The sequence below is a fragment of the Callionymus lyra genome, chromosome 5 (assembly GCF_982586985.1).
Source record: "Callionymus lyra chromosome 5, fCalLyr1.hap1.1, whole genome shotgun sequence".
In the NCBI taxonomy this organism is placed as follows: domain Eukaryota; kingdom Metazoa; phylum Chordata; class Actinopteri; order Syngnathiformes; family Callionymidae; genus Callionymus; species Callionymus lyra.
The window spans coordinates 30628937-30650800 of record NC_141822.1 but is presented as its reverse complement, the minus strand read 5'-3'; the positions used below and the strand labels follow the sequence as shown (position 1 = coordinate 30650800).

The 21864-nt window shown below is 37.4% G+C and overlaps 1 protein-coding gene across 1 annotated transcript; it reads right to left on the bottom strand.

Annotated features, from left to right (window-relative positions):
• Window positions 1–325: 325 nt before the first annotated feature.
• Window positions 326–14429, bottom strand: tbca (tubulin cofactor a). Its single transcript, XM_087792640.1, has 5 exons — window positions 14090–14429; window positions 10991–11174; window positions 5250–5355; window positions 2077–2163; window positions 326–655 (listed from the first exon to the last, which is right to left on the bottom strand). The coding sequence occupies exons 2-5, from the start codon at window positions 11041–11043 to the stop codon at window positions 575–577; spliced, it is 327 nt and encodes a 108-aa protein (XP_087648766.1). The 5' UTR covers window positions 11044–11174; window positions 14090–14429; the 3' UTR covers window positions 326–574.
• Window positions 14430–21864: the final 7435 nt, after the last annotated feature.

Here is a 21864-nt window from a genome sequence, read left to right as displayed (position 1 = left end):
TATATACATCAAGTGAGCCTTGCAGAATTCAGATTTTTTTTTATCATCATTGTCATTATCCCTTTATTGTGAACCCAAATAAAATCACATCTTATTTCTGTGTTATAATTTATTTTTCTTTTGGCATGTGTGAATGTGAATGTTGACACTAGATCACGCAGGGAGTCAGAGTTCACTTAGTTTTGGAAAGACTTATAAAAACAAGAACATAAAAAAAAAAAATCACATTTCATGCATTTTCTTCTTTCTCAACAGGCGTTTGTATCCGGTATCTTGAACTCAAAACCTATTGCTTGTAAAGCAACAACCCAAATGACAACTTACACACAGTGACGATGTTTAATTTCTTTCAGTTCATAACAAGCAAATCATGAAATAATCAGTTTCTTCAGCGTGATTAATTTTTCAATAATGAACACCAGAAGAAACTTGATTCTGTATTTTCAGAGTTAAAGAAAAGTGTTGACTTGAACAAAATAGAAAAAACAAATGATGAAATGGACGACAGCTACAGCAGTGACAAGTGTTAGCCTTGATGATGGGAATGATCACAAGTGGATCTCACAGAGAAACTTCAAGCTTCCAGCTTCACAGAGTCCAACATTTTTCTTGCTTCTTTGTACTCCTCAGTTTCAGCCACATCCTCTTCCGACTCCTGTCAACACACAAACTCATTAGAAACATCTTGGGTCAGATCGTACGATCTTGGTCAGCATCCTGAAGAGAGAAATGACTAAACAAGCTAAAGTATATTTGTGAGTCCACAACAATCACTACTTGGCATCACCTGTTGCACTATTAGTACTTGATTGGTTGGTCTTAAGTCAGTGGAGAGTCAAAATATGTGGATCACAGTCAGAATTGTTCTGTGTGGGGTGTAAGGATGTAATGTGGAAGTATGAAAAGAAGGACTCAGACTCCTCTGGTCCATCAGATCCCTCACAGGATCCATTAGGTAGCTGGGTTTGATAGGTTTCATATGAACAGGTATGAATGAACGATTAGCTTAATGATGCTGATGCACCTAGAGCTGCTGCTAACCTTTTCACAGGCTTCACAGGCCTGAGCTCTTTTGTAAAACTCTACTCAAAACTGCCCAAAATGCCAAACAAACATCTGTTAACATGATCTGCGTAGTAATGATGCGATAGAAGACACTTAAGAGGTGCTTCAATAGAAGAAGCTATCATTTCACAGTGAGCTGCAGGTTGAGAGGAGATGTAGAAAAAGGACATTTCAATGAGATTTTAATGAGCTCAATGAAGTGTGTACATAAAAGAGGAGAAATACTGGAGTGAGAGAGTTAAATCATTCAGAATATCGTAACTAATATGAAGTGCATTATAATGACTGTGACTAATGACTGCTTGAGTGTGTGATGTAGAAAGGTGTGTGTGTGTGTGTAAGTTCATGTGCTGTGACAACACGGGGATAAGAGAAGTGAGAACGTGCTGCTGTGTGGATGAGTGATGACGCTAATTCTGGGTTAGCTTCCTCCACCATGAAGCTGTGGCGTGAGTCACCGTGGCAGCTGCCTGAATGTTGCCGCTCATTAATTGAGACGACCCCGACACACACATGCACCTGCATCTGTGAACATTACACACACGGGTCTGGTCGTCACAGGTGGAGTTAGAAAATAAAATCACACACAACTAGTGTTTCCACAGACATGTTTCTCTTGTGCTTGTGTTGAGCTACTAAATGAACACTAACTATAGCACCATTAACTGGAGAATCATGAAGTCATGAACATAATTCCTACAAAGATTCTTATTTTATGGTTTCTGAGAGAACACCACCGTGAGGAACACAAATGTCATTTATCAATTTTACCAAATTGCAACAAATGCAATACTAATACAAAATGCACCAAAACCCTAAACCCATTCAATGCATACATATAAACTAGTTATTGTAACTCAATGGGGAATTGGACTGTTTGCACTTCTAACGTTTTAAAGCAAAGTTGATGGTGAAAGTACAATTTAGAAAGTAAGTGCAGAGATAGATGCGTTAAAAACGCTTCACTCGGCTGTCATCATTCAAGTAAGCGACTGTAGGTTCTTTACTTACGAGCAACTGCTGCAGCTCTGCATGAGCATCAGTTAGACGCCTGCGGCAGTCTGGGATCATCATCTGGGACTCTCGCATAACCTCAATCTGTAAGAAATGGAAGAAAGGGTTATAAATAAAAATGAAGGATTTGTTACAACAATAACTATCCATTAAGAACCTTGGACTTTGTTAACCGGCTAACACTAGTGACTTTATTTTCACTTTATAAACGGCATGTTTTAAACTAAAAATGCATTACCAGAGAATATATGAGAGAATATAAAGATAGATAGAACTTTACAGAAATTACAAATGAAACAAGCTCACTTAGACCTTTTATTTTGTGCAAACACAGCAACGATGTTAAGTTTTGCTACATGCTAATGTAAACCGAGTTTCCATAAGACTTTTGAAATGCTCAAAATCTAAATTGGGTCATTAATGTAAATAAATGTCACAAATAATTGAAGAGTTTTTTTCTGATGTTTCCAGAGTAAAACATTGAGCAAAAGTGCAACTTTCCACAATGACATGTCGACACTTCGAGGGCAACTGTACAGGAATGTATCAACGTAACAGCCATGCTAGCAGAGAAGACAGCTTCCCTTGTTTTGGTGCGTTTGAAGCTTGTGGCATGACAAATGTTTTCATCGATCAGACAGAGAGCAGAAACCTGGAAGCACACGAGAGCCGAGGACGTGTGATCTGGCATAAAGATGTGCTACTGCATCTGAAGTAAAGTTTCACAGCTACGCATGAGGTGGTGTCGCCCCAGTGAGCCCCTGAAGAGCAGAGAAAGGTGGTTGGACACACTCGCTCCTGACAGATGCTCCTTCTGCAGAGCTGGCGAGTCAGAAACATGTTGACAGATCCACACCTGCCACCGAGAAAAGCAAGTCGTCTGAAGCTGATGGGTGACGAGGAGGAGAAAAGTCACGGTGCCCTCCCACTCTGTGGAATGATCCCATCAGTGCTGGATAAAGATGACACTTACAGGGTATTGATTCCATTAAAATAAAAACCTCTAATCCATCCCGGCTCAGACCTATCATCTCCAACCATAATCCATCTGGCCTCCCAATCTCCCTGTTTAACTCCAGCCAAGCCGCCGCTCAGCCCGGGTAGATGAACAAACACAACACACACTGAATTTTAATGTCGCCCGCAAACATGAGCTAAAATGATGACTCCACTTCCAAAAATGTGAATGATCTTGCAGTCGCTTCTCTGGTATGCTGCTCTCAGGTTAAGGATTTACTGTCATGATATAATATTGCTTCTTTATTTACTCAGCTTGGTCCTATTCAATTATAATATAATCATATTTAAACCCCAACAGTTGCATCATGTCACAGAAACAGGACATTGATGCTTGAACTTTGAAAAATGATCTCAATGGCCGGTCACTGGTGAGGTTCACAGCTCACGAAGAGGCCGAGATGAAAATAATCATCCCTTAAGACAGAGACCATAGTTCTTAGTTGGTACAAGGAAAGCCATTAGCCTGACAATGGTCACTTTTATTTATTGAGCACCTTTCAACGCAGCGCTTATGTAGTACTGGCAGCGAAGGACCTACCAGACCCACTGAAAGTCTGGATGAAGGGAAGCAAGAGTCAAGGAGGGAGATTGGAAGAGGAAACAGGCCAGTGAACTGTGGGCGACACTAAATCACCAGCATGTGTCAGTAATTATCGGACTGCTCTATAGTAACGTGATATAATTACATCAGCAACGGGCAAATTACGTAAATCATTAATGATTCTACTCTCAAAAGCTAATTCCTCATTATCAATGTGGACTGACCTCATTACATGAACGCGACGCGTCTGAAATCGTGGAGAAATAACCCACTTCTCGCTCCAGACCAGAGAGAAATTACATTGGCTGGTGACTCTGATCTCTAAGATCTTTAGGTTTGGTCGTTTGATTGTCAGACTGGACATGGTCAACTAAAGAGGACTGGAGGACAGAAGTCCCTAAATCATCGTGTCAATTATATTCTCCCACAAGCGTACAGGCCACGGTTTCAAAATGTTCTTTTCAAAAGAGCCAGATTGTTGAGGCAAATGTGTGGTAACCTCTGTCAGTATTGAAGACAGGCTGGATAAATTAGCAGGAAGGTAACACACATAATGTTCTTAAAGTTTAAAATTTAGTAGATCAACCGTTTTATTTGTTGTGAAAAGAAAAAAATAATTCTGTAGTTGACAGTGCTGGGCAGCACAAGTAAAAACTGGAACTGTTGCAGTAAACTATGGTGCTTATTTCTTGCACAACACTTGCCAACAGTCACCTGGATTAGCCAAAGCTAGCAGGTCAATGTGGAACTATAACACAGAAATTAAAATGGCAATAATTTACCATGTTATTTACCTGTGTATGTAAGTTGGAAATAAATCATGGCCAACAAATAAATCAAGACAAGAATACTCGTTCCATATTCAAGACCTCCTTAGAATGCCAGCTTAGCCTAGCTAGCTATTAAGCAAAAGCTATCAGGTGCAAAAACGAGCCAGCAATTTGCTTTTAGCTCTGCTTAGCAATAAATTGAAAAAACCTTATACAACATTGGAAAACCTGATGTTTTGACTTGTTAATGACCAACATATTAAAAAAAATAAACCTGCTGCTGCACTTGAAATGACTTAAAATACATTCTATTTTTTGTAGAATGTTTTATCTAAGTTGCTGGTTATTTTCATAAATGGCCACTCATCTGATGAATTACTTTTTAAGAAAGAAGTTCATTTCATATTTTATGGGCTACCTCGGTTTGTAGCTCACCATTTTAAAGTAAAACACTGTTTTATGCACAGACAGTTTTTAATAAATCAAAATGTAATCTGTAAAAGTGTATGCTGTCAATAATAATAATAAAAATAATTAAATAATAGGTAAAAATGGAGATATCAGAATGTCTTTTTTCTTTCTTTTTTTTTATTAATTCGCCAGAAAATAGCCCCTTTATACAATAGAACCATACATCTTTGTTATTCCCTAACAGTAATTTTTTTCAACCAAGAAAATATGAAATAAGAAAGTGATGAACGAAATAATTTTCTTTTCTCTTTTGCCGAAATGGCAAAGGAAATGGGCAACTACTACTTCAAGGAATACCTGGAGTCTTTACTCGAGTCAAATCTGGCTGAACACGAGTCATGAATATTTAAAGCAGTGGATCATCGTACCTGCTTTCTGATGACGTATTCGTCTTCTCCTTCTGCCTTGAGTCGCTCCACTCTCTCCTCCAGCTGCTTGGCTTCAGATATGTACATGGTCTCCTCCTTGGCTAGCCTGCGGGTGGACAAGAGGAGGAAGACGAGGCTCAGAGTGGAGGACTCGAGGCTGTGCCATCAAACATGTACTCCTCTCACAGACAGATAATATCGGCCCGAGTGAGAGAAAGGCGGGCTGCTGTGGTCATCGCTTACCGACGAGGCCATCAATCCTCATTCCTGTCAACATTTCACTGACTACAGGGGGACGCAGCGAGATCATCTCCCACGAGACCGAAAGATACACACCTCAAATACAAGTAGTTGGCACATCAGTCCTGCTTACTGCTGCAGGGCTGCTCTAAAACCCACAAGCAAGACCAACTCCCTCTATCCAAACTAATAAACAGAGGTTCGTGTTTAGCACAGGACTGTGAAGTCAATTCTTGATTTAAATAAGTGAAGATTCAGTCCCAACGTAACATTAGCATCCAAACCATGGTTTGAATGTGTCTGGACTGTCCATGAGATAGACAAAAGAAGGGCTGCCCAGAGTTAATCTTGACACAAATTATCCTTAAAAGAAGCTTCAGATACACCTGAAGACAAAATCTGACCTCAGTTTCACCGACACATTTCAATAGATACAGAAGGCAATTTGTCCAGTATATCATTTTTCAGAAGACCAAATTTTCAGAGTCAAATTCATGTGTTTCCTCTGTCTTCTTCTTCAATACACTGTGCTACAAACCACCACGTCATCCTTATCTGGTATTCTGCCATCATAGAATGGTAAACACTGTGAAAGATCAACTATTTCTTTAAAGAAGTGATGAACTATTGATTTCACCATGCTTCAAAAAGATTTATTTGTAAAGATTTGCTTGTAACCCCTAAATTTGACATATAATGGGCATATTATTGCCAATGATGTTGACACAAGATCATCTCCAAATCAACAGGGATCGAAATATTTTCAAAGTACTGTATGTGAACAATGATGGCAATTTATTCTTGAATTTACTTATGTCAGTATTTGGAAAAAACACCAAAGAAGAGAGAACCTTCTAGTTATTGGTTATTTTTGTCTTTAACTGCCTCACATACACGCAAAAGCACACACAAACACACACAAACACTCCCATTTAGAGATTAATTGATCATCAATTTAGAACCTAATTCGGACCAAGTCAGGTGGCAAATGGTCCTCTTTTCCTTGATTGTAAGTGAAAATGGGTCGGAGCAAGTAGATACATTTTGATTATTTATCAATTACGCCGTAAATGAAGGTAAATCTACTAAACAGATTCTTACTTGATTGGCATAATGGAGTTTGAAAATATGGCCATTGATGATGATTTCCGGCTAATAGTCTTTTTCCGCCGGCTCCAGCTCGTTGGCGTGACAACACAAATTTCATTTTTCATAAAATGGGCTGCGTGAGCGTAAGTGAGAGATCCTTCATTAATCAGAGCGGAGACCCGTCCCTCTGTGTTCGGGCGCTCCTCGTCGAGTCAACGACACTCCGTCATCTTTTACATCAATTACCGCTCATTCTTCTGAGGCGCTTTTAAGCAGCAGCATATGCAGACGCGCCGGCCGCCTCTCATTCTGGAGCCGAATGAGTGATGTCACCTGTTTTGGGTGGCAAAGAAGGAGGCTAAGACAGAGTAGAGGGAGCAGTAGTCATTTAAATAAAACTGAAGGACAGTCTAATAACAAAATGTCCATTCCTCCCCTTCCTGTCCCGATGTTAATTTCTTATTTCTCCCAGACTTGGAGCGCGGTGAATGAGGGGTGGGGTCGCGCCTGCTTTTAAATAGACCTGCCACCTCAGGCTTAATGGAAAAGGCAGCTCTCTGGAAAATAGAAAAAAAGGAATTAGAGCCAGTCGACACACACGCACATTCGGCCGCCTGCTTCGGCACTGTATTTTTGAGCCGCTGTGTAGTCTGCACCGAGCCCGGAATGACAAAGGCAAATTACTGTTGTCATTTTATTAAGGGCATCCGCCTCGCTAGGGCAGGAAGGCACTGACTGGAATGCGCGAAAGCTACTCAGAACAGGCCGAGCTAAGCATGGGCAGGATTCCTCAATACATTTAAAGATGGAGGGGGAGGAGCGGGGGAGGAGGAGGAGGGAGCGAGAGGGAAGGTGACATTATCAGGAGACACGATGTACGTTTAACCTCAAATATCTACTGCTTAAGCTGCAAAGACGAGCAGAGCAGATTAGCTATGATAACTTGAAGAAGCAGTTTAAGGAAACCTTTTCCTTTGAAAATTGGAAACTACATATAGCCGTTCAAATCAGAGTTCAAGGTGAACACTTGAATTAAGACCTTTTGTTACAAATTCATCCTGATTCAATCGATGAAAAGAATCATTAAAATTATATAACCTATATGCTTTACATCAAGACTGTCGAGAATTAGTTATAACAAAAACTGTATCCAACCATTGGAAGTAAGAAAAAAACTATACTGCACCATTGTTCTTATGAATACATAAATCAAAGTCTAACATTTATGTTTTAAACCTAGAGCAATACATTCAATAAAAAAATAATTTGTGGTCATAATTTTAGATTGTTAGGGACATTTTTTCACTATGTACGACCATTAAACAAGTCATGACCAGGTTAAAAACTGAGAAAATGGATCATAACACCGTATAATTTCACTGTTTCACGCTAGATATCAATAGTAGCATACCATTGGCTACACTTTGAAGTTATATGAATTTAGTATTGTCTTCTTCTAATAACGGACAAAGTCAATTATCGTTCACATCATCGAATGGACTACATTTTGATTATGGAGATGATAACGGTGATTATGATGATGAGAACCATCTGAATGAAAATAACTCATTTATATCAAAGATGTCATGCTTTTTTCGTCATACAGTTTTTCTTTACATACTTAAGAGTAATGGAAGATTTAATTTCGATGCCAGCATTTCCCCAGAAATCTAGTTTAAAACTACTGTACGTTTAAAGGCTTATGGCTTTGACACACACCATTTACATCAGACGTTTAACACAGACTCAGATCACCCTTTAGTCCTCTTCAAAGCAGCCGCTATTGTTTTTCTTCACATTGACATTCTCCTCTCTGGGAACTCCAGACTCCATCATTACCAGCTCGGGGGAGTCCGTTAGTAATCTGACCCACAGCGCAACACAATCGATAGTACATTACAGAAACAGCATTGACAGGCGGGAATTAGAGGTGCGGCTGATCGAACAGAGATACACAGATCATCGCACACTCTTCTGCGTGGATCTCATTATATCACCGCACCTAAATATGTCACACATTTTCTATTCCAGAGCAAACAAATATAGCTCTGGGTAAATGCCAACACTCCTGATAGAGAGGATGAGTTTGAGAAGTCAGAAAAAAAGGGCCACAAATCCAAAGTCAGTCTGGCTGTATAAAGCACATTTTATAACACTGTTTTAAAATTGCATGTTAAATCTCAACACCTGAGCCTGGCATTTATTTCTTGCTATAAAAGGTTTCCTCACTTAAATCATCTAACTCAGTCAAACGTTTTCTTTTCATGTACATGAATCTCACTTTTATCTCCAACGCCAACACTAATAAGGCCTTGTACCAAGACAGTCTTTTTATTTTCCTACCATTTCTCTCATTACCACTCTAATGTTGCAGTTGAAAACCCTATAATGAAAATAGTCAAACTCAAATTGTATTGTGGAACAGGGCTGCCACGGTTATTTATTGACGTCGACTATAAAAAGCATTGGCGAAAAAATTTCAGGTCGTTGTCAAGTTTTATTTTTCACTCAAAATTGCAGCTGAACATTCCACTTGTTCATCTTCCAGGTTGCACTTGATGCCCTTACACAGCCATCAGAGTCTGCCTGAATTACGTTTGTTGGTTATCACAACATAAAAGAGTACAATGGCGAGCAACAACCTACGGCGTGTGGAAGCATTTTATCAACATGAGGGAGAAGAGAGTGCAGTAGTGTTACAACTATGAAAGAAACCCACCCGAGTCCATTAAGCTTCTGATGAAATTTAAGCTATCGGTTAGTCGTTGAATTGAAAAAAATATAGATGATTAAATGTCAAAATAATCGCTACAATCTCTGTTAAGAGTTGCACATGCGCAATAGTGTCTCCACCAAGCGTTGCAGCAGCAACTCTCATAAAAAAATCCTAATGTTTGGGAAAATTCACCTTAGACGTATCAAATAAAATGATCAAGTAGAACTTGCATATCATGGCAGCATGTCTGTGATGCACAAACATTTAAAAAGAGAACATGTGGGACTACTGTTGAACGAGACTGTAAAAGACTAGCAGGTTGAGACACAAACAAAACGTTCCGACTTGAATGTACATTAAGTGTATTAAGGCTTTAAATAATGCTTTTATGTTAGGCCAGGCACAAGTGTCTTAAATTAAATGCAGTACGACGAAGAGATCCTGTTGAGGATTCAATTGCTGCAGACTGTCCAAGTACGTAAATAACATAAGCGCCGTTGACGGTTTTAAGTTAATTTGATATTGTGCGTGTCGTTGTCTACATCAGCTGTTGTTGTTATCCATGTATGTTTTGACGGCTGTAGAAACCACTTGAGTTCACTTCCACTGCAGTTACATAGATTACGTCTCTATACACGGTGATCAGTTAGGGTTGGAGTTGTTGGTGTAGTTTGATATGTTTAAGTGTAATTGATTATCAATAATGTTTATATAACCTGTTTATTTGTAATATTATCCTTATTTGATGACTAATGACAATTGCGACGTAAATACAAGGTAGATCTGATGTTGAGTCCTTATTTGATTCATTACAGAAACGTATAGATACTCTTACCTTTACTACACCATTATGTACTGCCTACAATACTGGATTAAACTTCTCAACTGAAAACAATGTTCTCTGAGCAGAACACTGAACATCCATAACAACCAGTCTAATCTGGTCTGTGTTATGACCGAAGAGTGGTTTATGATAAAGGTTTAGAGAAAAGTTAAGCATTTAGAATATGACGCATAATCACAACTGTTTTTAGTGACTTAATCCGTTCATTTTAGGATACATGTTGAGTTTCATATGTTCACAAATGTTTCCGTTTGTTGTTTAAAATGATAAGCCATGAGTTTTAGTCAATATTAATCTTTAGGACTTTAACACAGTTTCTGTTGACAGTTTTTTACTGCTTTTATTTAATAACTACATTCTTATTCCTCATGTATTTACATCAAGTGAGCTTGTAAAATATTAGAAAAACGAGGCACATAAGCTAGTGTTTGTTACTAAATTCACAGTAAAATAAAAAAGAAACATACTCATCATCAATCTGCTGATAACTGGAGTAAAGAAACGCGTCCACAGGATGACACTGCAGCAGCTAACTCAGGATGGGATACATGCTATCGAGGGAAAGTGCTAAACAATAAACAACACAAACTAAATTGTGTCGTCGGGTGCCATCGTAAATAGTCTAACACTCCATATACATGTTCTCAAGCCAGAAATTATGCGAAACCTCAACATGGTTGAGTTACTGCTCGTAGGCCTCAGCCACGCCTCGGAGTGAAGTCAATCTCATGCCTGGAGAGGAGCTCCCCTACGCAGCACAGCTGCTTTAGCTCGGCTAAGCTAACTAGCATGTCACTATAGCGTGTGTGGCTTATTTGTGTTCTCTTGGCCACGAAGAAAATGCGAACTCACCTTTTAACGACACCGGTTTTGATCTTAATTTGACGTATTCTTGGATCTGCCATCGTTGTTTTGGATGATTTAAAGTCTCTGACGCTGCCTAGTCGCCGGCTACTGTAGATGAGCGGGTGTTAGCAGGTGGACGGCAGGAGGAAGAGTCGATCCCAGAATCGTCGATTAGGAGCGTCGGCTCCGCCTGAACGATGGATTGAAACAGAACGAAATCATTTAAACCAGGGTAAAGTATGTCTTTATGATGAAAGTCCATTCTCAAATTATTTGCAATCCCGAGGTATAGTATAAAGCTCACCAGTGAACAATATAGTAAAATACAAAACGATTTATCCTTTTTAATACGTGAAGTCCTATTACAAAAGTACATAGGTAGATGTGTTTCTATATTATTCAATTAAAACTAACTTCAATCAAAAAACTGTTTTCAATAAAAAAATAAAAATATTTTAATAAAAAAAAAAAATAATAAAAAAAAATCAAAAACATTTTTTTGTTTGAAGTTGTGTGTTAAATATTGAATCCCCAAATAATCACTTTATTATATATTGAATAATAAGGAAACAATTCTAGCTCCATAAAATATCGACATTCTTCTACTTATAAAAACTTATTGTGGTGGAAAATACTACTTGAGCCAAAGTGAAAGTTATAGAATTATAACTTTAGTAATAGCAATGGAACAGAGGTCTGCAGTAAGTAATTAGTAGTAAATAATTTCTGTTGTACTGATTGTTACTGTCTAAAACTGTTTTGTATTAAGGAGATGAAAGATTTTATCTGAAGTAACACTAGTTGGTTTCTTTCATGTTTACTTTACCCTTGTGTTTTCTCACTGTCAGGTGACCCGGTGGACCAAAAACAATAGCAAAAGCAATAACCTCTACGAACAGTTCCAGTCAGGCTTCCATCCCCATCACGAAAACATCTCTGCTCAAACTCACTAACAACCTTTAGATGTCAGTGCACTCCAGACTCTTATCCAATCTTCTTCTTCTCAGCCGAACAGCAGCTGCAAACATTTAGCTTGCTGCCATCTCCCAGTTCCACCGGTGTTCCACTTGGTTCTTTCCTCAGTGTTACTCTCTTCACCATTTACCTCCTCCCCATTGGTCACATTTTCTTAGATCTAATATCAAATTCAATTGCTTTGCCAACGTCACCTTTCTCTGTGACCGCCTTTAAGAAATTAACTGCTGTTATTACTATTATTATATTTAAAATATGAACTCTATTTGGACAATAATGTTGATGAGAACTAGTCCTGGGGTCCCTCTGATTCCCGAATTTTGGTGGGATAAATATTTATCAGAATCAAAAACTTGTATTGCCAGTGTTGTGAACTCAACATAGGATTTTTTTTGCTGGTGACAGAACAGAATAAAATAATAAAATAAGATAACACACAAAATTAGCAATAGAAAAACCGAACCAAGCACCAAGGCAGCCATTCTGCAGCACCTATATGCACTTGAAGTTCATTTTCTTACTAGTAAGGCTATTTTTTTCTGCCACACCTTAAATGCTGTTCCTTAAAAGATTTAACTGGTCTGTGGGGCAAAAAAACAAGCCAATGCTGGGTTCTTTTTACCCAACGTTCTGGGTCAAAATTTTGACCCAGAAATTCACTCATTGGGTACAACAAAGAGTTATAACTACCCAGAAAGGTTATCAGTATATATTTGGTTTGAAAAAACAACAACTTTGGTTAAAAAAGTTTTTATTAATTCCTAAACAATGTCAACAGTTTGCAAACATTAATTTGTATCTGTAAGGATATAATTAATAGAACTGTGGAAATTTCCCTTTTTTAACAAAATCTATATATAGATAATATCTTAACCATTTAAACAGTCCTGCATCTTTAAAATAAGAACATTCAGAAAAATGAACATTCCATTCCTAAACAACAGACTGCATGAACTAACAAACCTAAGTGATGGCTGCTGTAAACCTGTCCCAGTTTTTAATCACAAAGTCTTGGGAATACTTGAGCTTCTCCTGTGTTTGTTTTATGTTGTCTTGGCCTTTTAAAGTATATATTTTAACAATGTTTTTGATTGTTAAAGGGCTTTGTGACCCTGGTCTGGAAAGGCACTTTACAAATAACCATTCTTACTTACTTACATGACAAAAAGTGTGCCAAAACAAAGATGCCATTTTACCTGATACTGAAACACATTTTCTGACCAAAGACATTATTATATTGATAATGCACACTGCACTGTTAGTCATCATGTAAACTTCACTCACTTTAATCTTTGACCCTTCGTCATATATTAGAGTCTTATTTGTTGTGGATCAATGCCTAAAACAACAGCTAACACTAGCTGTGTGTATTCCAATGCTAACTGTGTGTATGCTAATGATAGTTTTGTGTATGCTAACGCTAACTGTGTGTATGCTAATGCTAACTGTGTGTATGCTAATGATAGTTTTGTGTATGCTAACGCTAACTGTGTGTATGCTAATGCTAGCTGTGTTTATGCCAATGCTAACTGTATGTATGCTAATGATAGTTTTGTGTATGCTAACACTAGCTGCATGTATGCTAATGGTCAACCCTTACCAAACAGATTTCAAGTTGTTAATATTGTGACTTTTATAAGAATTATAATGTAAACTAACACACAAACGGTAAATTATAACACATGCTGTCATGTTTTAACTGTAATGACCATAGCTAACCACCAGCAAACAGAGGAAGAGCAAAATGGTGGAGTGACTGAGCCAGTGCAGAGCCTCTCCTTCCTCCTCCAGAAGTTTTCTGGTGTGTAATTTTAAATATTTTTGTTTACTGTTTGGGTTTTATCTAACTGTCTGTATTCTTGAATATTTTTATTTTTTAATGTTCAGTTGCAAAAATTGGCAACACACACCAGCACACAAGGCTACATCCCTCAACCCATTATGCTGGGTTAAATTAGTTGACCCAACCTTGGGTAGAAATAACCCAATCAGGTCAAAATCCACAGCAACCCAGCAAACGGGTTAGGGAAATAAACTAGCATCTTTAAGAGTGTATAAAAATTACTTGAATCTGTACAGTTTCTCTGTACAGCTCTGTCCACAAGCTCTATACAAATAAAAATTACTTACTTACTTACAACTGCCTCCAATGTGTTCCCGGGGCAACTAAGATACATTGTCAGTCTGCAATGGTTCAAGTTGGACATTTTAAATGAACATGAAAACATTCCTACAAAAAACGCTTAACCTCCTTAACATGCTTCTACTGGAGGAGCAAGGGTAAAAGTATCAATGGTTATTTAATATAAGGACATTGAATAACAATAATAAACAATAAAGATAATCTTAGGTGAGTATTCTCATCAAATTACATCACACCCAGTTATTCTTCAAACTTCATACATCTAATCTGCACAGTTGATGTTAAAGTGTGACTCCTAATCTGATTAAAATAACTGTAACTACTTCTACTAATGCAACAACTTTTAAGAAACAGGTGTGCAAAGTAATTTTCAAAGATGAACATTGTATAAAATAAAATGGTAACCAAGCAAAAAGTCAGAGGAAATAAAGAAAAGCATGTCATGACATTATAAAGACAAATTTGTGGTTGTTCTTTCAATTTATTCATTTCTTGTTCCTTTCTTCTTTATTTTGAGGTAAACACATACATGCCATATGACAACATGATTATTATTATATACTCTAACACAACTAATAATCCCAATACTTCTCTAAATAATTATTAATATTGCTATATAAAGTCAACAGAAATGTTGTTATACTGTTATTAATATGTGCAACTAAATATTCAAATCAATACAATGTATATTATATTTTAATCTTACCAAAAAAGAGATTTCGTAACAGCTTTTGCTGTGATTTAAACTCGCATTACTACAGACATCAGACTACATCAGAATACTCAACAAAGCACAACACTATGTTTACTATGGTACTTTTCACTGAATCACTCTGAGTCAATGCACGCGTCACCATAATGAGTGAATAAGCATCACAGCTACTGCAGAGGTTGATTTATTATTTTTAAAACCTTGTAAATGACTATGAAATAAGTTTCATATCACGGATCACGTAAATCAATATCTGATGTGAAAACAATCCCAACGATCTAAGTGTCTTCATGCACCTGCATGCGTCTGTTAAGAAGCTTAGATTTAAGAGAATTAAACACAGACGACGTGAGGGGCTTTTATGTTGTATTTTTAAATGTACTTTTTAAATGTTTCACGTGTTTAATTCAATTTTTACACTGATTACCTACAAATTAACTTTTTTTTTAAATAATGTTTTGTGAAACTTAATAATAATAATAATAATTATAATAATAATATAGCAATAACAATACCGTGATTTTAAGAATGACATATTTAATATTTGAAAATAAAAAACCTACATAATTAAGTATTGTTTCAAATATTGTAACATTTTCTCATAATGGGTAAAAACAATTCAATAAAACAATTTACATATTGCACTTTAAATATTCAGTAAATATAAATTGTGCTAATATATAACAAATCAAATTTTTTTCTTACGTAAAATGATGTATATTTTACAAAACAGTTTTAAAACAAAAGCGTAATAACATTTATATTATATAAATATTAGATGTATGAATATTTTAAATTATTCTTTGATTATAAATTAAATAAATGTGACAATGAAGCGTCGGACATACGAGCTTAAACACAATTGACGTGTGTGAGAACAGACGTGTAGAGAAATGTTCACGCGCACGTTTGTCAATGTGTTGAGAGGAATCCGCGCCTCGTCCGGAGGTCACGTGACCGAGCGTCGTGGGAAAACCCTCCTCTCAGCCGTTGATTATTGGTATTTTCCGAGTTTTCCAAACTAATAAGTGTAACTATCAGGCGCTGGAAGCTCCACGAGGCGCGCAGACGCTGCTCTTCTTAATTGATATTGAGCGCACGCGCGTCCGCGCCGACAGGGCCGCTGCTGCTAATTAGCAGTTTAATCAGCGTTTGTAATGAGAGCCGCTGATTAGCGCGGCTGGAAGTAAGAGAGAAGCTACAAGCAGCGTCTGTCAGAGTCCGCTGATAATTCCTGCTAATTGTAATGATTAGAGAAAACTGGATGACTTTGGAGTTTCCTGATCGCGGCGCGTGTCCCCGAGTGTGTGTGTTAAATACATTAAATCGTTGAAGCAGTAAAAAGGGAAGCTAATGGTCGCCCTCTTTCTTTTCATCTTTCATCGAACCGGGTTTGTCTGCACGGATGAAGGAGGTTGATCTTTTTTTACTCGTTTTAAAATCCCAAATTGTAATATTGAATTACTTTTTTTAAAAATCTTGATAAAACACACTGTATGTAACTTTTACAGCACGTGTAAACAGTAAGGCATTAAAAAACATCATTCTTTTAATTTGTGTTTGTCTGAATTTTGCAACAAAAATTATATATTGTTTCGAATTTTATAGAATAATGTTCAAAATACGGAGGTTTTCCTCATATCCAGTAAAACCGCGTTAACTCGTATCATAATCAAGAGGTGTAAATGTTTATGGGAGAAGAATCTCAAGAGCAATCCTCATTCCTCAAAATACTGCTGTACATCAAGTTGTATGCCTTCATGTTTTTCCTCTGTACGCCTGAAAAAAAATCTGATGATTGATTTTATTGTGAACATTTACTTTTCTTGCCGTCATATTTGCTGACATTTGTTTCATGGCTTGAAAATTCAAACACGGCAAGTGTAATAATTCATTCATTAAATCATATTTCTAAGAACTGCAGTGTCTGTGCACAGGATTATGTAGCATTTAAACAATAAAAAACAACATTTATTACCATTACGTATTGTTTTTTAGTAGAAGTAAAATGTATAAAATACCAAATATATACCACCATATATACAGTATATATATATATATATATATATGGAAGATGAATTATTGGATACAAAATGAAAAGAGACTTAACTGTGACCTAAACATTTGAATGGCCTGACACTGTCACATTTCCATGCCTGATTGTGGAGGACAGAAATATAGAAAAAAGGAATGAGAAGGAGGAAGAAAAAGTGGAGGAAGACAAAGAGGAGGAAAAAGATGAGGGCGACAGAGACAAAGAGGAGGAGGAGATAAGAGAAAACGATAAGGAGAAAGAGTAGGATGAGAAGGTGGAGGATGAACAGAAGGAAGAGATGGAAAAGGAGGTAGAGAAGGAAAAGGAGGAAGAGATGGAAGAGGTTGATGTTTTTCTCCTGACGTCCAGCAGCCTCAGCTGGAATAGAAAATGTGAAATTAGAAAGAAATGTGCGGATGAACGTCCTCCGTCAATTAGTGAGAGGAAGAGGAGGATGAGGAGGAAATCAGCTGCTGTTTTCTCTCTCTCACACACTCATGCAAACACACACACACACAAGATCAGATGTGATCGTCATGACGACACAGGCTGTTATATTCTATCGTCGAGGCCTTTATAGATTTCTGATCACCAATATTAGTGAATCCGGTCACATGACCAGAGCGGCGATCAATAACTCATTCAGAGCGATTGATGCACGTGAAGCTGATGAAAGGCTGGAGAAGATTCCAAGTTCATACGGTCGAACGTTTAGAGAAGTGGTGTTTATTGATGGAGTGATCTTTTATGACATTGACGATCAAAGTCATGATCTTTACGACTCGCTCGTCTTTGGTTCTATTCCTGGCAGCTTTAGATTGTCAGCAATCATAGAGATGACTCGGGTCAATAGATTATCTGTCCTGCAGTCAAGGTTTCCTTCCTCTCTGATGGGGAGGAAACATATTCAGACCAGACTGGATTTGTTCGTGGCGAGAACTTCTACTTCAACGTAAAGACGGAGATCAAAAATGATATATTCATCTCCAGAGGTTCCTGAAGGTGTCGCGTCACTTTAAGAGGCTCGGTTGGCTCAGGTGTGATAGGACTCTCTCTCTGCCTTTAACCTCTGAGGTCCTGACCTTTGCCCTCAGAACACATATTTATTTGATGATGCCTGCGAGAGATGACGGTGCTGTTGGACCAGTTCATGGAATCCCTTCTTGAGGCCCGGAGCAGAGCAGAGCTGATGAGGAGGAGATACAAGAGCTCAGGACCAGCAGGAGGTGACCTGTTCTTCAGTGGACCACTCTTGAATCCACCGTCCACCAGAAGGATCTAATAACCTGCGGCGGGTTTTACGGATGAGCGGCTCTGGCATCAGGTGTGATGTGCCACTGAAGTGACCTTCTCCGTCTGATCCCAGGACGAGGAGAGGAGAAGGAGCAGGACGGGACGATCGATTCTCCGGCGAGAGGTTATCTATATGTGGTATTTTAATGTCACGGAGTCAGCCTAAATTGATAGTGATAAATATTTGCCGGAAGATTAGGTGAGGGGAGTGTGTCGGGGCGCTCCATCTCAGACCCGGAGACCCCGGCAGAGCGGCTCCTCTCTGTGTCGGATTAGCCTCATCCATCCAGTGTCAATGGCTGTCGTGTCCGGAAAATCAGTGAGTAAACATGGCTGACAGCGAGGGAGGGAGGCGAGGGGGGAGACGCGCGGCTGATTACAAATAGACTCCTCTCCTCACCTCCTCTTCCATATTTACGCCCCCTGCTGTCTCCCAGGACCCGCCGCTCCTCCTGCCCTGCTGTTCCCACTTTGTCCCCCATCAATCACGACCCTATTGTGGCCCCGACTGCTGCAGAGAGACTTCATGTGTCGTCCGCTGTCACTCCGACTGAGGCACAACACGGGGCTCAGGGATGACGGCTCGGCGTCTGGCTCACGTGACGTCCGACCCAAACACTGTGAAGGTCGTCCCGGTGACCTTCGCAGGCCGCGGGACCTCAAGTCCTGTTAGTTGCCAAAATGTTTGGACTTAACCTTATGTTAAATCTTAAAAAAAATGATTCCAGGTGTTCAGGATGACTTCAGTGGAGTCAACCTCCTGAGTTGAATTCAGAAGCCAGAAAAATAAACAAGACTTATTTTAGGACAAAAGCAATCAACCAAAACAATTAATCTAAAACATATTTTAGATAATAAATCTATTTTTCTATTTCCTGAATGTTTCTATAATCTTGTTTAAAAAAAAAAAAAAGAATGTTTTCTTTACCAGAAATATTTATCTTTTAATAATTAAAATAATTAATTTTAATAATATGTATATATATATATATACCTATATATATATATATATATATATATATATATATATATATATATATATATATATATGAATCTGTATATTTTACACACTTTCTGTAAAGGTTCGTGAAATGTGCAAAAGTATAAATAAAACAATAATAATACTGAATAAAAAAACAACAATTAATATTATTTTAATCGGCTCTGAGTTCACTTTTTTGTTAATGTGAAATAAGTTGTGTATGTTCAAATGAATTATTTTTAATTATTGCAAATGCACAAAGTTACACAGACGTTGTGCGCACAACACTTATATTAAAGAACAGACGCATTTTGTTACTGTACATTTACACACCTTCCCACACACATTTACACAACTACACACATTATTATACAAAGGCAAACAATAACACAACACATACACACCCTGACGGCAGACATTTGAGCGTGAGCATTCAAGGACACACACTATCTTACTAATGGATGTTAGTAGCGCTGTTAATCACACACACATGAAAGCGATACACAAATATTGCTTAAAATCTTTAGATGTTTTAACCAACACACAATTACACAATAGTACACGAGTCCTTGAAGAAAATCTCAGAATTACACACATGCCTATTTAGATTCTGCAACACAAACGCACACAGATATTCTTACAATTCTTCTCCATTCATCTAAAGTGACGAACAAAAGTCTTACATAACTTAAACAAGACTCACAAACGAGACAAAAAAACTAATTTGTGAGAGAATTTGTTGTATCTGTCACAAATATTCACAATTAGCTTCAGTAATTATTTGATAGTTTCTGCAATTACGGCTTAAACGACTAAATTTGGAGCCGTGTGGAGCCTAATTGGCCTAAATGTGATATTTTGCATATTTGCATAATGAGCAAATTGCTAGAAAATTGTGTTCATTGGTTTGTGAAAGAGTCCGTGAATTCATGAATCCGAAAGGTCCTTTGACTTTGCCGCCGGCTCCCGAGGGCCCGCTGGAGAGAGCGGCAACAGTGGGGCCACGGGGAGGAGAAAAAAGTTTCTCTCTCGACACGACGGACGTGAATTGAATTTGGTTGTCATTACTGTGATGAGTTCTCACTGATGGCTTCACTTTTGTCTTGGAAGTGGCTGCAGATCTGGAACTGATGCTGACAATGCTCTCAAATTTACCCACGTCTCTCCTCCATTTACGCTCATATCACCAATTTAAGCTACTTTTTTTTACATATCCATTAGTCAAGTTTAACTAGGCAGAGTTGGACAAAAGGAAAAAAAGAATCAAGCTGAAGATGAATGAACAACTGCCATGATGTCATAATCCCACTAAAATAATGTGAAAAAAATACTACAGATATAGATAGATCTTTAACTCACACATTTGTAACTTATAGATTTGTAACTAACACATATATAACTGACACATTTGTAACTTATAGATCTGTAACTGACACATATATACAGTAACTCACACATTTGTAACTTATCGATTTGTAACTGACACATATATAACTCACACATTTGTAACTTATAGATTTGTAACTGACACATATATAACTCACACATTTGTAACTTATAGATTTGTAACTGACAGATATATAACTCACACATTTGTAACTTATAGATTTGTAACTGACACATATATAACTTACACATTCGTAACTTATAGATCTGTAACTGACACATTCGTAACTTATAGAACTGTAACTGACACATTCGTAAATTATAGATCTGTAACTGATACATATATAACTGACACATTTGTAACTTATAAACCTGTAACTGACACATATATAGCTGAAACATTTGTAACTTATAGCTCTGTAACTGACACATATATAACTGACACATGTGTAACTTATAGATCTGTAACTGACACATTTGTAACTTATAGCTCTGTAACTGACACATATATAACTGACACATTTGTAACTTATAGATCTGTAACTGACACATTTGTAACTTACACATTTGTTACTTATAGATCTGTAACTGACACATTTGTAACTTATAGCTCTGTAACTGACACATATATAACTGACACATTTGTAACCTATAGATCTGTAACTGACACATATATAACTGACAAATATGTAACTTATAGATCTGTAACTGACATATATATAACTGACACATTTGTAACTTATAGATCTGTGACTTTCACATTTGTAACTTATAGCTCTGTAACTGACACATATATAACTGACAAATATGTAACTTATAGATCTGTAACTGACACATATATAACTTACACATTTGTAACTTATAGATCTGTGACTTTCACATTTGTAACTTATAGATCTGTAACTGACACATATATAACTGACAAATATGTAACTTATAGATCTGTAACTGTTACATATATAACTGACACATTTGTAACTTATAGATCTGTAACTTTCACATTTGTAACTTATAGCTCTGTAACTGACACATATATAACTGACACATTTGTAACTTATACATCTGTAACTAACAATATGTTAACGATACAACTACAATTAACAACACAACTGTCATTTTAAACTGAAAATGTAGTAACACCAAACACCAACATTTTTATTCCATAACCAATGTCAAACTTGTTTTTGTCTCCAACTATGCTGCAAAGAGTGTATCAACATCTGAAAAATGATTTCAACAAAGAAAAAAAGAGCAATTACAATCTTCATTACTGCTCAACACACAGCACTGTTGTGTACCTCACGCAACACAGTAATGAGTTGTCAGTTCACTTCCTGCTAGTCCGGAAGAAGTC